At 34.5% G+C, this 14,988-nt stretch overlaps 3 protein-coding genes across 3 annotated transcripts; 2 read left to right on the forward strand and 1 right to left on the reverse strand.

The window, feature by feature from the left end:
* Nucleotides 1–1,386: 1,386 nt before the first annotated feature.
* On the forward strand, nucleotides 1,387–5,046 carry LOC18030063 (purple acid phosphatase 23). The gene is made up of 8 exons (XM_006414800.2): nucleotides 1,387–1,675; nucleotides 2,037–2,228; nucleotides 2,452–2,788; nucleotides 2,911–3,128; nucleotides 3,222–3,412; nucleotides 3,580–3,861; nucleotides 3,980–4,107; nucleotides 4,917–5,046. The coding sequence occupies exons 1-8, from the start codon at nucleotides 1,387–1,389 to the stop codon at nucleotides 5,044–5,046; spliced, it is 1,767 nt and encodes a 588-aa protein (XP_006414863.2).
* A 4,902-nt stretch (nucleotides 5,047–9,948) lies between these two features.
* Nucleotides 9,949–11,304, forward strand: LOC18030064. Its single transcript, XM_006414801.2, has 5 exons — nucleotides 9,949–10,054; nucleotides 10,145–10,250; nucleotides 10,431–10,746; nucleotides 10,904–11,041; nucleotides 11,114–11,304. The coding sequence occupies exons 1-5, from the start codon at nucleotides 9,975–9,977 to the stop codon at nucleotides 11,236–11,238; spliced, it is 765 nt and encodes a 254-aa protein (XP_006414864.1). The 5' UTR covers nucleotides 9,949–9,974; the 3' UTR covers nucleotides 11,239–11,304.
* A 129-nt stretch (nucleotides 11,305–11,433) lies between these two features.
* LOC18030065 (protein disulfide isomerase pTAC5, chloroplastic) lies at nucleotides 11,434–13,916 on the reverse strand. Its single transcript, XM_006414803.2, has 6 exons — nucleotides 13,331–13,916; nucleotides 12,925–13,020; nucleotides 12,723–12,830; nucleotides 12,116–12,332; nucleotides 11,847–11,884; nucleotides 11,434–11,747 (listed from the first exon to the last, which is right to left on the reverse strand). Exons 1-6 carry the CDS (start codon nucleotides 13,904–13,906, stop codon nucleotides 11,661–11,663), a joined length of 1,122 nt encoding a protein of 373 aa, XP_006414866.1. The 5' UTR covers nucleotides 13,907–13,916; the 3' UTR covers nucleotides 11,434–11,660.
* Between the last annotated feature and the right edge of the window lie 1,072 nt (nucleotides 13,917–14,988).

Consider the following 14,988-nt stretch of genomic DNA (forward strand, 5'->3'; position numbering starts at 1 on the left):
ATCATAGGAAAAAAGTCATAGAAAAAAAGATAAAAAAAATTGGTAGGAAAGTGATAAGAGAATGGTCAGATATTTTCTACAACTTTCCTACCAAATTTTTCGTCAAAATTTTCCTACCAACATTTTGTAGGAAACGTCCTATCATTTTTCTACCTTTTACATTTTTCGACGGTCAATTTTAACAAAATTTTATAGGAATTTGATAAGAAAAAGCTGTTTTCTATGCTTTTTCGATGATATAGTCTATATACTTATTTGTGTAATGATTTGCTGATGTGTCATGCTCACAACGAGTTTCACAGTGTTTCGTTTACGTGTCAGCTCCAGAATGAGTTTTGGCTGCAAAAAAAACCGTTTAGTCCATTTACAATTACGTATCATTTTTTTATTGGTTCTTATCTGATGATATGTAAAAAAAACTTAAAACAAACCAGTCTTAATTATTATGGTTTAGTACTTAATTCCATAGTCAAAAAACTGTTACCGAAATTTAGAAAAAATTAGACAAAAACGTTTTAAAAAAATAGAAATTTACCATTTCTTATGTTTCCGAAATTTAGAAAAAAAATATTTCAAAAATGTTAAAAGAAACAAAAATTGGAATAAAATTTAGAATGTCGTTTCAAACAAAACAAAAAAATAAATTTTATGCTAGAATATCACTAATTATTATAGTGTTTACGATTTCATATATTTATAGGGTTTTTCGTTTTTTTATAATTTTATAAAACTAAAATTTTGTAAAAATCTAAGAAATAAGTTAAAAAAAAACAATAAATGAAATGCATATGTTAATTATGATATCTAGAATAGGATTTTCGATTTCTTATCTATATACTTCAAAAAGATTTTTTAACTCTTTTGTTAAAATCAGAAGCTTATTTGTAAATTTTAGATTCGTCTAACTTAGAACAGAGATAAAAAGAAATTTAGTGTTTTTAAAATCATTTATATATAAAATTACACTTAGTAGACATATATAGTCTATGCGAGACGTGTGCAAATTAATTAGTCTAATATTAAATAAACGTATATTTGTATGTTTTATGATTTATTAATAGGTGAACACTTCTTTTTAGGAAACAGAGACTATAACGCACGTTTAGATTTTAATAGGTAACGCACTTTTTTAGATTTTTTGTTAATTAGTAACAACTAACAGTCTAACAGAGCTCAAGTATTCAAATGGCATATTTTCAGTAGTAAATTACACGTACGTCTAGAACCCCATAAACGTCAAACGGCATATTCTCAGTACAAAGGAAAAAGGAGAAAAAAACCACCCAATATTTCGTTATTGTCGTCAATGCTCGAGACCATCAAAACCCTACATGAATGTGGAAGTGGAACGCTGAAACCACAAGAGACAACTCGTGGATAACCATCATGGCTCCAGCAAGGGCAACATTATTCATCATCTTCACCCCTTTACTAATCATGATTACAGTGACCTCGACGTCGTTGCTTCTTGCCACCGGCGACACAATCCCCACAACTTTGGACGGCCCGTTCAAGCCATTGACCCGCCTGTTCGACCCGTCGCTTCGACGAGGCAGTGACGACTTGCCTATCGATCATCCGAGGTTGAGAAAGAGAAACGCCAACTCCGATTTACCAGAACAGATTTTTCTATCTCTTTCTACTCCAACTTCCATGTGGGTTTCTTGGGTCACTGGTAAAGTAATTCTGATTTTACAATATAATTTCAAAATCAATTGTTACTCCACTTCAAAATTATCAATTTCAAATTTGTTTTTTTTTCAATTTCTAAAACATCTAAGGCTTTGAGTTTGCCTCTTACTCGTATTTGAATAACGAGTGTTACATTTTGCTCGTATTCTTTGTGTGAGGATAGAGTAGCATATCATATTTTGGCTGAATGTTGCTTGTTTTGGAAATCACACAAGTACTATGATTCTTGAATTTTCAATATAAGGCCTTGAAATCACACAAGTACTAGGCTTTGAATATTCCTCTTTACTCCCTATATATTTGTTTGCTACTAATTGTCAGATATGTTCATAATTCTTGTTTAGGTGATGCTGTGGTTGGAAAAGATGTGAAACCGCTTGACCCGACATTGGTTTCAAGCGAGGTTTGGTATGGGAAGGAGAAAGGAAAATACCCGCAAAGAAAGAAAGGAAATGCAACATTTTATAGTCAGTTGTATCCCTTTGATGGCCTTCTCAATTACACATCAGGCATCATACACCATGTCCTCATTGACGGTAATAACGAGAAAGAACGACTTAATCAATCTCTTTTTTTTATTTTCTGGTGTGTATGGAACCATTCCGACTTCATTTTTTTGAGCCAAGCCTTACATAGCTTTAAAGAGTTGACGACAACATTTTGGCTAGGCACCTAATTGTGAAAGAAAACGTTGAAGATATACTATACGAGTGTTTGTTTTTACTATGATTAGTGACTACTCTGGAGACTTCCTTGTAGGTCTTCAACCAGAAACTAAGTACTATTACAGGTGTGGAGACAGCTCTGTTCCCGCGATGAGCGAGGAGATTTCTTTTGAGACTTTGCCATTGCCAAGCAAAGACGCATATCCTCATCGAATTGCCTTTGTTGGGGATTTGGGACTTACTAGCAACACAACCACCACCATTGACCATTTGATGGAAAACGATCCCTCACTGGTTGTGATTGTTGGGGACTTAACATATGCAAACCAGTACCGTACAACTGGTGGCAAAGGAGCTTCATGCTTCTCATGTTCGTTTCCAGATGCACCTATTAGGGAGACGTATCAACCTCGTTGGGATGCCTGGGGAAGGTAAGTGGGTTACTACAAGTTGGATTTGAAGAACTTTGGTCATGTTTGGCTTTTTGTCAAGGTTCACTCTATGTACGCTACTGATCTTCATTTTGGTGGCAAAATTATTTATTTTTGTGTAGGTTCATGGAGCCACTGACCTCCAAGGTCCCAACGATGGTCATTGAAGGCAACCATGAGATTGAGCCTCAAGCTTCCGGGATCACCTTTAAGTCATATTCTGAAAGGTTTGCGGTTCCTGCAAGTGAGAGTGGCTCCAACACCAACTTCTACTATTCTTTTGATGCCGGAGGATTGCATTTTGTTATGTTGGGTGCATATGTTGATTATAATCACACTGGTAAATCCATGGATACATTGTACTTTGATTTCAGCAAAGCACATGCATGCTTTGTACTCTAATGTTTATGAATAATTCTTGTGTTTATTTTAGGAGCGCAGTATGCATGGCTAAAGGAAGATTTATCTAGAGTTGATCGTGCAGTAACACCTTGGCTTGTTGCAACAATGCATCCACCTTGGTACAATAGCTACTCCTCGCATTACCAGGAGTTTGAATGCATGAGGCAGGAAATGGAAGAGCTTCTTTACCAAAACGGTGTGGACATAGTTTTTGCAGGACATGTAAGTTATCCAAATTTTTTTACTGGAATAGAGATTTGATCGATGTTCTTTGATCTCTTCCTCTTGTTGTCGAATTTTGTCAGTGTTTGTTTGAAACTCAGCCATATTGTAGTAGTGAGATAGTGATTTAGAAAAGTTTCTGAAATCTCTTCCCATTGTTACGGTAGGTACATGCATACGAGAGGATGAACCGTGTATACAACTACACACTAGACCCATGTGGGCCAGTTTACATAACTATTGGAGATGGTGGAAACATAGAGAAAGTTGATGTGGACTTTGCAGATGACCCTGGGAAGTGTCCATCCCCGGGTGACAACGTTCCTGAGATTGGAGGATCATGCCCTCTAAATTTCACTTATGGCCCTGCCAAAGGCAAGTTTTGCTGGGACAGACAACCCGATTGGAGTGCCTTTAGAGAGAGCAGCTTTGGGCATGGAATCCTCGAGGTAGGTTTCATAAGCTTTATATGGTTACTCTTCCAAAACACGGATGCTCTTGTAAGATAGAAAGATTCGCCTCTTGCGTTGAGAGCTGATCACTAAAATGTTAAATGTGTTGATGCAGGTTGTGAATACAACGCACGCCCTGTGGACATGGCAAAGGAATCAGGATGTTTATAAGAACGAAAGATACGGTGACCAAATCTACATTGTCCGTCAACCAAATCTCTGCATCTCCTCTTTAACTTCAAGGTACTAATCCAATATATCTTACTTCCTTCGTTTCAGAATATAAATCTTTTAAGGTTTTCACACATTCTAAGAAAATTATTTAATTTTCTATTTTATCTCTTATTAATGTACTAAATATTATATTCACACTAATTAATTAATTAAAAAAATATGGATACAAGTGAAAATTTTCAATTGCATTGAAAACCGAGAACGACAATTATTTTAAAACAAAAAATCAATCCTAAAACGATTTATATTTTGAAACAGAAATAGTATTACAGAACACTGAATCTTTCAACGTGGACTTGAAAAATATGATAATTTTTACTCACAATAGTATAATCTTTTGTTAATTAATATCACAACATTTTTTCAAAATAATAATATGAATAAAAAGAAAAAATAATATAAAATTTCTTCTTTATTGTTAATATTAATATTATGTGTTTAAATAAAGTTGGAAATTTATTTGAAAAGTGTCAAAATATAACTAAAATTTTATTAAACATGTATTAAAATCTGATCAATTAACTTAACACGTAGGACAATCAGTGGCGGAGCTACTTGGTCTAAGAGGGGGGCAGCTGCCCCCAGTCAAATTTGTTTAATTAATGCAAATTATTAAGGTATTAAATAGATGCCCCCATTCATAATATTTTTTTGCCTCCATAACTAAACTATTTGGACAACATATATTTTTGCCCCCACTAAGAAAATCTTCTGCCTCGGCCACTGAAGACAATTATATGCGAGTTCTGTTTTATATAATAAGATACTACGTGATCCATATACATTTGACATTTTGAACATATTGGCTTAATGAAAAGGGAATCAGGCAAAAGAAGGGAGAAATCAGGCGGCAAATCTGGAGTTTCCTCACCCTCATTACCAATGTTAATTTGGACAATCTTCATGTTTGGCACTTGTAGGTCCGGTTTTGCTGGACATTTTATATAAAACGTGTGTTACAACATTCATGGTTTGCTTTGTGATTGCTCTGAATTTTCTTTTAATCTCTTTTTTATCCTTTTTAATGATCTGTAGGCTGTAGCTATGAGCTATTTACAAAATACTTATTTGCTTAATTCCTAAATCTGACAGACAGCCAAAACACTCCATGGCTTTTGTATGCCAAAACACTCCATGGCTTTTGTATGCCAAAACACTCCTTCTGTGTACCCAAATGCCTTGATATGCATATAATTGCATAAATATCCTAAAAAAATAAATATTTCTTTATTCAAACTAAGATTGGCAATTTATCTGCATATGCAAGCACCTGATGAGGCAGCATCCAACTATTGTTTGGTTCTCGCCATGGGAAGTTTGTCCTCTTTTATCTGTTTTGGTCACTGGAAAACACAAGAAGATTTTGCTTGGAAATATACATGTACGACTTGTTTCATTTACATTTCATCCTCTTACATTACTTTATGTCTCATTATTGCAGTTAGCTCTAGGATTGTTCTTTTCTGGTAAAATGAGTTGGTTCACTTCTCTTGTATAGAATCTTCCTAACAAATCACAAGGCTGAGTGTCTGTTTGGGCACTCACCCCCCATCCCCCCTAGTTAAGCGGGACTGCGTGCATTTGCACTGTGTCCCAATATGTAATCCATCATAATCGGTGCTATGAAAGATCCTCATATTAGTCTCAAACTGAATAGAGGGAATGTTGATATCAAAGTAATGAATTTTCTTCACAGGGCTTTAGTTTACAAAGTAGTTTGCGTTTTCAGCGTCCAAAGGTTTCGAGATTGGACAAGCTAATAGTCTTGTATTCAATAAAAAAGAGTGAATAGCTAATAGTCTTGTATCCAATCACAAAGAATGAGTAGCTAATATCCTTGTATTCAATCACAAAGAATGATGTTTAAAAATCAATTCGGATAATGGTGGTATATTTTTAAACCCAGTAATTCGAGACCTAATTTTTTTAAGCATTTGTGTGGCGGTATTAGTGAAGAACTTGTGCTAATACAATGATTCTGATATCAAGAAACGTAACAAATCAAAATATTTTGCTGGTTTTTATGTTATGATGAGTGTTAAGATCTCTTAACCAAATAGACTGACAACTGAACAAAAGAAGAAATAAGTGACTAGCTCTTCGTGAGGTTGCACTTAATCCACTTCCAATGATTTGTTGTTCATATTCAGAACATTTTACTTATCGTTAGCCTAGGAAAAGTTTTTTCTGACCTGAACTATTGACAAATGTTAAATTCATTCGCGACTTTGTATCCGGTGCTTAAACATACTTCAAGTTCTCCAAGAACTAACTTATATCATTTTGTTTTTCTAGTTTTTTTTTGAATTGAATGTAAAATTTATTCCCGAACCAGACTTGCATTCCCTCCTCATCTTCTCTTTTTTCTTTCAACAAATGGAACCCGAAACCCGAGTCACATACACACACAATTTGGGGAATTCTTCACATAAGTGGTTAGAAACGATTGACGTATCTCCGTGATAATATTTTTTTAAGTGTAGGATAATAAGATGTCAGTGGATTTAATCAATATAAAAGTAAAGTAATCTTACTATGGTTTTGAGATGATGGTCAAAATATACTTTTTCTTTGGGATTAGAGATGGACAAATAATTTGTTTACTTTGTTTGAAAGACGGACTTGGTCAGATGAAATTTCATATATTGTTTTGCTTTGAGTTTTAGGTCTCAGACTATACGGGCCGTGTACATAAATCTACATAAAAGATGCTCTGGATATATGTAAATTTCTGATCAAATGACATATTTGCATATTGTTTTACATCTTTTACTTGTAATGCAAACGATAAATCCATATTTTCTGGTCTTAAACAACCACACACAGACATATCATTGATAAACACATATAACTGATTTTGAGGGTGGAATGGGAACTCCAAAATATAATTTTTGAATCTATTAAGAAGCATATGGTATCCCGAAATACAATTTCTCCTAGGATAAATTCGGATTATGAAGAGCATTGGTGTTATGTTAGATGGTTCCGGGAAGCAGCCTAATGTTTTTTCAGGATTATGATTATATTATTTTCAGAAGGGCGTTGAAGGAACGATAAAAGGAGTAAAGAATATTCGTAAAATTCCTCATCTCTACACGCTGAATTAAAAAAAGTTATATAGACACTGCATTCTATGATTGCATTACAATAGATAATATATAACTGTTTTTACAACAAACTGTTCCGAATTGGTGAATATAGTGTCTTGCATTGATGAACTGGTCTGCATTATATCTCCATAATATAGTTGGGTTTTACTCCATTTTAACTCTATTCTTTACTCCAAAATAAAATGATTAAACCTATTTATTATTCTACATTTGGAGTAATTATATTAATTACTCTATTTAGAGTAAAATATAGAGTGTGGTTAGATGTAATGCTTTAAACTCTATTTTGGAATCAGATTTGAAGATGGTTTACGGAGGTTTTTTTTTCTTTATTTTTTCATGCTACGTGAAAACAAAACAAAGATGGATAAATTAGCATAAGTGCTCATGTGTCATGTCTACCATTCTAAAATATCATATGTAGATTCAGTATCATCAGCTTGGATTTCTGAACTTTTTTAATTATCTTTTCTGTTTATTAAAAATAAAATTTATCAAGCGAATATATACTGGGACCCTTGCTCTCTCAAAAAATTACTAAAAATAGGAATCTTGATCTAAATAATATGACTATCTATACCATAAAAACAAAAGCATTTTCGGAATATGTTTCCAAACATTTCTTATTTTTTAAAATAAAATTAGTTAACAATTAAATTAGTTCTTAGTCCTCATTTCACATTTTATATATAACAAAATATAATTTACAAAAAAATTATATCCCAGCAATATATATATTTCAAACTTCAAGCTGGGATAAAAAAATTGAACGTAAATTAAGTTTTAACCAAATCTGACTCATCCAGAGAAATACAATGTGTGCATGTTCGAAACTCAAATTAAGAGTTATGATCGATTGGCCACTATCTAACCGAAGGCCTAATATTCAGAGTTATCAATGGTTCTGGCTTGGGTTAGTGCATTGATGGCTAGAGATGTCAAACGGGTCAACCTGCGTCCAAATAGTCTGATCCGATGCGGGTTTAAATTTTTTTTGGGTCTTGTGGGCTGCCCCATCATAAGCTGCGGTTCCAAATTGATATGTCCAAGCCCGACCCACCTATACTCTACGGGTTTGCAGGCTGGCCCGCGGATTCATATTTTCTTCTTCATCTTAAAGTTTTTATGACATTTAGACTTATAGAACCAGAAAATCTATAAGAAGAAAATAAAGTTTTGCTCGTAACTGAATCACAATATGCATAAAAAACAAGACTAAAGAAAATTCTTGTCTGAGTAAATTCGATGAACAAATAAACGAATTCGATAAATCTCTTATACAAAACTTCTAGCCCTAGGATGCTATAAGATTTGAAAAATCAGTTTAACGGTAAGAATAGACACTTAGTTTTAAAAAGCAAATAAATGAATTACAAATAATGATACACATCAAAACTGGTAATTTAAGCTAGAGAACCATCAAAATACAAGCAACAAGACATTCACATATAAAATAAAAAAAAATAGATGAACAAAGCTTATTTGTTAGTCCAGCGTACAAACAAATATGGTTCTCAAGCAAAACTATTTATTGTCAATTCAAGATTTAAATGATTCTAAATTGTCTTTACATCACTGCAGACAAAATAAAAACCACGTCCGTGATATAGTCGATGAGCAAAACTAACAAATTAAAAAAAAAAGCAAACTTATGATATTAAACTAAAATTAAAACAAACAAAAAAACTAGTTTTTGGCTGGAAAGACAACAACCAGATTTTTTCCCAAATTCAAAAATCGAGTCACAGAATCTGAATCGAATCAAATATAAAACACATACCAGTTTGATGATTCCTTGATCTCATTGAAATGAAGCTATCATAAAGCCCAATAGCTGAATGGTGTGACTCCACTAGACTTCAATTCACTCCATGAAACTACTACTTCGAAATCCACCAATCAAAGATGAAAAAATATTTCACTTTTCGATCTTTACAAGAAAACATTAAATTCTGCGGTCGGACCGCAATCCCGCAGATCTGCTCTGACCCGACCCGTAAAAACTTAACTTTCATGTGGGTTTAGACCGTAAAACCCGCTTTTTATTTGGACAAATTTTATGGAGCCCAAACCCGCACTGCTGCGGTTCTAGTTAGGCCAAACCCGCGGGTCAAAGCTCAATTTGACACCTATAATTGATGCTGATAATACGCTGTTTGAAAGGTAAGTTGGGCAAGCCTTCTAACATAAAATAGCGGAAGGGATTATCGACCAGGACAAATGCGAAAAAATTGTTTTTCCCCTTTTTGATTTTACGTGTGTTATTTTATTTTTTCCATATTACCTTAGTTTTGTTTCATTAAACAAAAAGTTAGTTTAGTTATTTTTGATGAAAAAAAAAAACACTATTGCCTTGTTAAAGGGATGATAAGTTTGTCTACAAAACTTCATTTGGTCATTTAGAGAAAAAACCTTGTCTAAGGGATCATAAGTTTGTCTACAAGACTTCATTTGGTCATTTAGAAAAATTGCCTTTAAATATATTAGATTTTAATGAATTTCGGTTAGCTCAATTGGGTTTTACATAGTTCGGAATTCGGTTCGGCTAGAAATCGGGTAATTTGATATTATTCCATTCAGATTATTTTAAAATTCGGTTTAGATTCGAGTTCAAAATTTTGGTTTGATTCGGAAAATTTTCCCAACCAGCCCTAGTCAAAAATATATCTATGTAGTTGGCGGGAAAATTTAGAGAAACTAAAAGCTAAAAACAATAAAAATCCTCTTTTCATCAGAAGGCGAGCCACGAGTAAGAGAGGAAGAACAATGAAGAAACCAATTCCTAAAATTAGGGTTTTTGGTCAGCGATCGATTGCCCCTTCTTTCCTGAATCGCACCTCGATTCCGTAAGCGTGTTGCAAATCTCTCTTGATTTGCTAAATTCGTCTGCTCCCCTTATCCCGATACTTTCTCATGTTTAGAAATCTGTTCGACAGTGATGAAGAAAATCCGTCGAAGAAATTGGACAAGTCTGCTTCGTTTTCAGATTTCCTCGACAGCAAGCTGAGCAAATCAGTGCTCTTTAAGGACAAGAACATAAAGGTATTTGATTGCCTGTGTTTGAAGAACTTTTAAGGTCGTTGCTTGAATCTATGGTTGGTCTTGAAAAAGTACTTTAAGGTTGAGTTGGTAGAAGTTAGTGTTCACCCTTTCTTACTGTCTTTTTAGTTCTTTGGGGATGTAATAGATTAAGATTGTCTGGTTCTTTTGATTCCTGAACAGGGCTCATTGGTTAGCTCTAAAGATCTGACTCCACTCTCTCATGGGTTTGGGATTGAGAAAAAATGCAGGGAAGAGAAGAAATTTAGTGATGTTGGTCTTGAAAAGACAATGCTTCAGCAATTCAAGCCAAGAGAGACTCAGGTAAGTGAAGAAATGACTAGGGATGGTACTACGGGTGACACCACAGCTCTTAAGCCGTTGGATCGAACCACTGCTGAAGAAATCGATCTTTTGACTTCGTGTTTCACTGAAATCAGTGAAGATATCATTGTGAAGGACGATAAATCAACAAAGAAAAGAAAAGATCCTTTTGAAGGTGTGTCTTTACTCTTTACTTGATGTTTTGTTCCTCAGGTCAGCATGCACTTCTTTTTCTTGTTGGCTTAGACCAATGATCTTAGTCTTTTCATGGAATGGTTAATGACCTTTTTAGGTAACAATAGTTGATAAAAGTGTATACATTGAATTGCTAGGTATGGAGAGCATGAACAGAACGGGAAAGCCTGTGATAGTCTTTGGAGACAACTCAAATGCATCAAAGCCGATGCAAGGGAAAGGCGAAATAGGAAGAAGCAGCTGTAGTAAGAAGCAGAGACCTGCATACAACCATTGTGAGTGATACTAAGTTTAAATTACTAGAAACAAAACTCTTTTGTAGTCCATACTTCTAAACTTCCCAACAGATGCAAATGGTTCAGGATTTTGGGACTGTGACATGGAAGGTGTTGACTCAGAAGAAGTTGGACATAGTGAAGTCTGGGAGGGAGTTGGTTCGACTACGTTCGGAGATATAGTTGATTGGCACTAACAAATAGCAACCGGGTCGGGCCATGTTTAAGAGTGAAAAAAGATTGTAACTAGCCTAGCTAGCAGAGTCCTTCGTTTGGTAAAAGTTTATGTTCCTGAAGTTATTTGATCTATCGACTTTCTTAAAAGTTTGTGCATTGTATATGTTGTCGCTAAACAGATGCTGATAAGTAGGATCAAAAAAGGAGATGGGGGTGAGAGATGCTCGAACTCTTGACCTCAAAATTACTCAGAAAGCTATTGAGACCTATGTGTCATTCTATGCCACCGCATTTGAACTTATGCCGAGACAATCGTGTTTTTACAAGATACAGATCAAACTTCAAACTGATATACAGAAGAGTTGTACATTTGTCTTCATAATAAACATGTATGACTACATAATTAAGAAAATGTGTCTTGTGAACGAAACATAAACCTTGATTATTTGCCATCGCAGACATCGCAAACTGTAAAGCCAAGACCTTCACAGTAGGCACACTTCGTATCTTCACCAACCCACTCTATAAACTACAACCATACAACATTGAAGAAGAGCTTCTCCGCTTTAGGATACTTGGAATATACATATACACATAATCAAAGCAAGGTCGTTTTTATTTTACTCACCTGCGGTTCGATGTTTGGTTCACCGGTTCCATCGCACTCTACATCAACCAAAATCCTCATCAGGTTTTCATTTTAATATAATCAAATAATCTACTACAACTCGGTGTGTGAAGTGTCACTAAGAATATCGATTTGTTGCCTACATTGGAAGCAAGATTCTACCGTTTTTCTACTTTCGGTTTCTATTAGCACTCTTGATTCTAGCCTTCCTTCTTAACTTTTAAAGAACTGATGATTTTCACTTAAACCAGGGTCATAAAGGGATTTACCTAGGCACAACAATCGACCTTCCCCTCGACAAGTGATGCACTTTGTTTTGGTATCTGTAGATTTACTTCCGCCTACCGGTTTGTTGAGCCTGGACGGATCTTCCCATCGGTTTTCTCCGAGAAGGTACACCCGATATTGAGAACTGTCACTTTGATCTTTTGTGATTGCCTGCTGCTTCTCAGAGACCTGTGTCTTCACCGGTCCATTACCAGCTTCCTTGATCAAGGGAGATGAAAGAATTGTTCAGCAGAAAGAATAACTCTTACAAGGTTTAAAAATATTTCTCAGAATATCTACTTTCCCTATAATCTCAAACAAGATAAAGTATTTTTCTCCTTTCATCAATGGTTTTTAACACTCATATTAGACACTAGTACACAGAAACATTATCTCAAGGACATAGCTAAGAAGGTATAAGATAACAAGCTTGTGACGCCAAACCATATTATAGGAGTCCACATTAGGTTATAGGGAGACTGCATAGAGAGACCAGACTGCATAACTAACCCAAAGGATTGCTACATAGCTAAAAGTAAGTGTGCTAGAAACGAGTCATGACTTTAAAAAAACTAATGAAGACCAAGTTGTAGTGGTTTCAGTTTTTACCACTTGCTTCCTTGTACTTGCTTCGTCCTTATCCGTTATTTGATCCATGAACAACCTCTCAAGGAGCTCTTCTGTCATTATCCCGTCCTCACGGACGCCAAGCGTTGCCTTTCGAAGCAAAACATAAATAGTCTCAGCAACCAAAAACCGCATCAGAAACACGAGAAATCAAAGGTGAGCTATATAAAAAACAAGAACATACTTGCCAAGTCATTACAGCGCTTTCTGTCCCACTTGAGAAGCTGGAAAACTCCATGTCCTCCTCTCCTGAATAGAATCCTAATTTGAGCAGAGCTTCCTGTCACATGGAGGAGACAAAAGAAATCATCAAGAAAAGAGCAATCCTCAAACACTTCCAACTTAAAGACATCTCAAAATTGTTCATTTCAATCAACAAATAGCTCGCTGAAGATGGCTAGACGAATATGACACAATTATAAGCTCTAAATCATCATTAAGCCTAATCTTTCAAAAGTATGATGAAGAAGTATTTCAAGATCATCATTAAGCCTAATCTTTAAACATTCATCTTCTATAGTTCGATCAATTTCAGCTTTGATACAACTAGATCGATGACGGGTTCACTCGCCTTTGTTCTAAAACCGAACCTGCATAGCTTGAACCTCTTCGCCTTCGCTTCCCACCTTCAATGTCCTCCTCTTCTTCTTCGTCACCGTCTCCAAAACCCTAACTTTCTCCTCAGCAATCACAGCCTTCACTTCCTCCTCCTCTTCATCTTCTTCCTCCTCGGGTTCCCTCGTATTCTCCAATACCATCGACGTTACACTCGACCCACTCTCCGAAATCCGATTTTTATCCTTCAGAACCTGTAACAGAGCAGCAATGTTCGAGATCGTATCGGGAACGGAAGTCCCCTGCTGCGGATTTCGAGATTCTAGGGTTTGGATACGGAGCTGGAGATCGGAAATTTCGCGTAGGAGCGATTCACGCTCGCGAATCCACCTCTGTTCCTCTCGAAGCCATCGCTGCTCCTCGCGAATCCATCTTTGCTCTTCTCGGAGCCACCGTACCTCTTCGCGGTCGTAGCCGGAGGGGTTTTGAGTGGAGAGGCAAACGAAGGAAGTAGGAAGAGAGAGAAAAAGAGGGGAACATCTGAAAGGAAGAGCTCGAGCTCGGGATCGAAGAGGAAACGGGAGAGCGAGAGGAAGAGACGAAGAGGCCATTGAGAGGATAAACTCGAGAAAAATGCTTTTCCATTATTTATTTACCACTCGCTTAGCTTTACCAGATGGCGGGAAGATAATATTTTTTTTTTTATCTCTTCTTTTTTTTTGATTTTAATCCTTTTCTAATTGAATTTAGAATAATTGCATTGAAGTCTAAACTCGAATTTGCGGATATAATCATGGGTTACTGTTTTAGGTACTGTTGTTTTTTTGGAGAATTTTTTTTAGAGAAAATTAGAAATTTAGGACAATTTCCCAAACCATTTGTCCTTTTAAGATTTACTAGCTTAAACATTAAACATTGTCCCTTTAAAATTTATCATATCATATATAATATATATGCAAAATAAAATTTTGAGTCAAAGCTCTCTCATTCAATCTTAGGGTGGCTAATTAATCTTTACCCCTTCTTATATTTTTTAAATTTAAATCTCATAAAAATTATTAAAAATCGTAAATTAATCATCATCATATCATATATATTATAAGTAAAGTAAAAATTTGGGTCAAAGCTCTCTCATTCAATCTTAGGGTGGTTAATTACCATTTACCCATTCTTATATTTTTTAAATTTAAATCTAATAAAAATTATTAAAAATCGTAAATTAATTAAAAAATATTAAAAAACATAAATTAATTAAAAATTATGAAAATTTTTAAAATTAATAAAAAATTATTTAAAATCGCAATTTAATAAAAAAAATTTAAATTTAATAAAAATTATTAATTAAAAATCAGAATTTAATCAAAAAATCTTTAAAATAGAAAATAAAAAAAAATTTAAAAATTGGAATTTAATCAAAAAAACATTTAAAATCATATCATATATAATATATGCACAGTAATTTTTTCGCTATAAGCTCTCTCATTCAATCTAGGTGACTAATTACTCTTTATTCTTTAATAAAATCTTTTTAAATATCCTTAGTTAATTAATTTATATTCATAATTTGTATAACAATTTTGCTGTTATTTTCATACAAATTATCAAAATAAAAGAAGAAAAAAACGGTAGATGAAGAAAATAAAGTATAAGAAGATGAAAACCCGAAGATGCAAAAGAAAAAATAGAAGAAAGT

The sequence above is a fragment of the Eutrema salsugineum genome, unplaced genomic scaffold (assembly GCF_000478725.1).
Source record: "Eutrema salsugineum unplaced genomic scaffold, Eutsalg1_0 scaffold_1, whole genome shotgun sequence".
Taxonomy (NCBI): domain Eukaryota; kingdom Viridiplantae; phylum Streptophyta; class Magnoliopsida; order Brassicales; family Brassicaceae; genus Eutrema; species Eutrema salsugineum.

What these genes read in the sequence shown, in the direction of transcription:
- LOC18030063 (XM_006414800.2), top strand. Translation starts at nt 1,387, where the DNA reads ATGGCTCCAGCAAGGGCAACATTATTCATCATCTTCACCCCTTTACTA. An exon ending in CGTTGGGATGCCTGGGGAAG is followed by an intron (nt 2,789 to 2,910) that starts GTAAGTGGGTTA and finishes ATTTTTGTGTAG; the next exon opens with GTTCATGGAGCCACTGACCT. An exon ending in TGTTGATTATAATCACACTG is followed by an intron (nt 3,129 to 3,221) that starts GTAAATCCATGG and finishes TGTTTATTTTAG; the next exon opens with GAGCGCAGTATGCATGGCTA.
- LOC18030064 (XM_006414801.2), top strand. Translation starts at nt 9,975, where the DNA reads ATGAAGAAACCAATTCCTAAAATTAGGGTTTTTGGTCAGCGATCGATT. An exon ending in CTGAATCGCACCTCGATTCC is followed by an intron (nt 10,055 to 10,144) that starts GTAAGCGTGTTG and finishes TCTGTTCGACAG; the next exon opens with TGATGAAGAAAATCCGTCGA. An exon ending in TTAAGGACAAGAACATAAAG is followed by an intron (nt 10,251 to 10,430) that starts GTATTTGATTGC and finishes ATTCCTGAACAG; the next exon opens with GGCTCATTGGTTAGCTCTAA.
- LOC18030065 (XM_006414803.2), bottom strand. Translation starts at nt 13,906, where the DNA reads ATGGCCTCTTCGTCTCTTCCTCTCGCTCTCCCGTTTCCTCTTCGATCC. An exon ending in AAGAGGTTCAAGCTATGCAG is followed by an intron (nt 13,021 to 13,330) that starts GTTCGGTTTTAG and finishes TCCATGTGACAG; the next exon opens with GAAGCTCTGCTCAAATTAGG. An exon ending in AACCAAACATCGAACCGCAG is followed by an intron (nt 11,748 to 11,846) that starts GTGAGTAAAATA and finishes GTATGGTTGTAG; the next exon opens with TTTATAGAGTGGGTTGGTGA.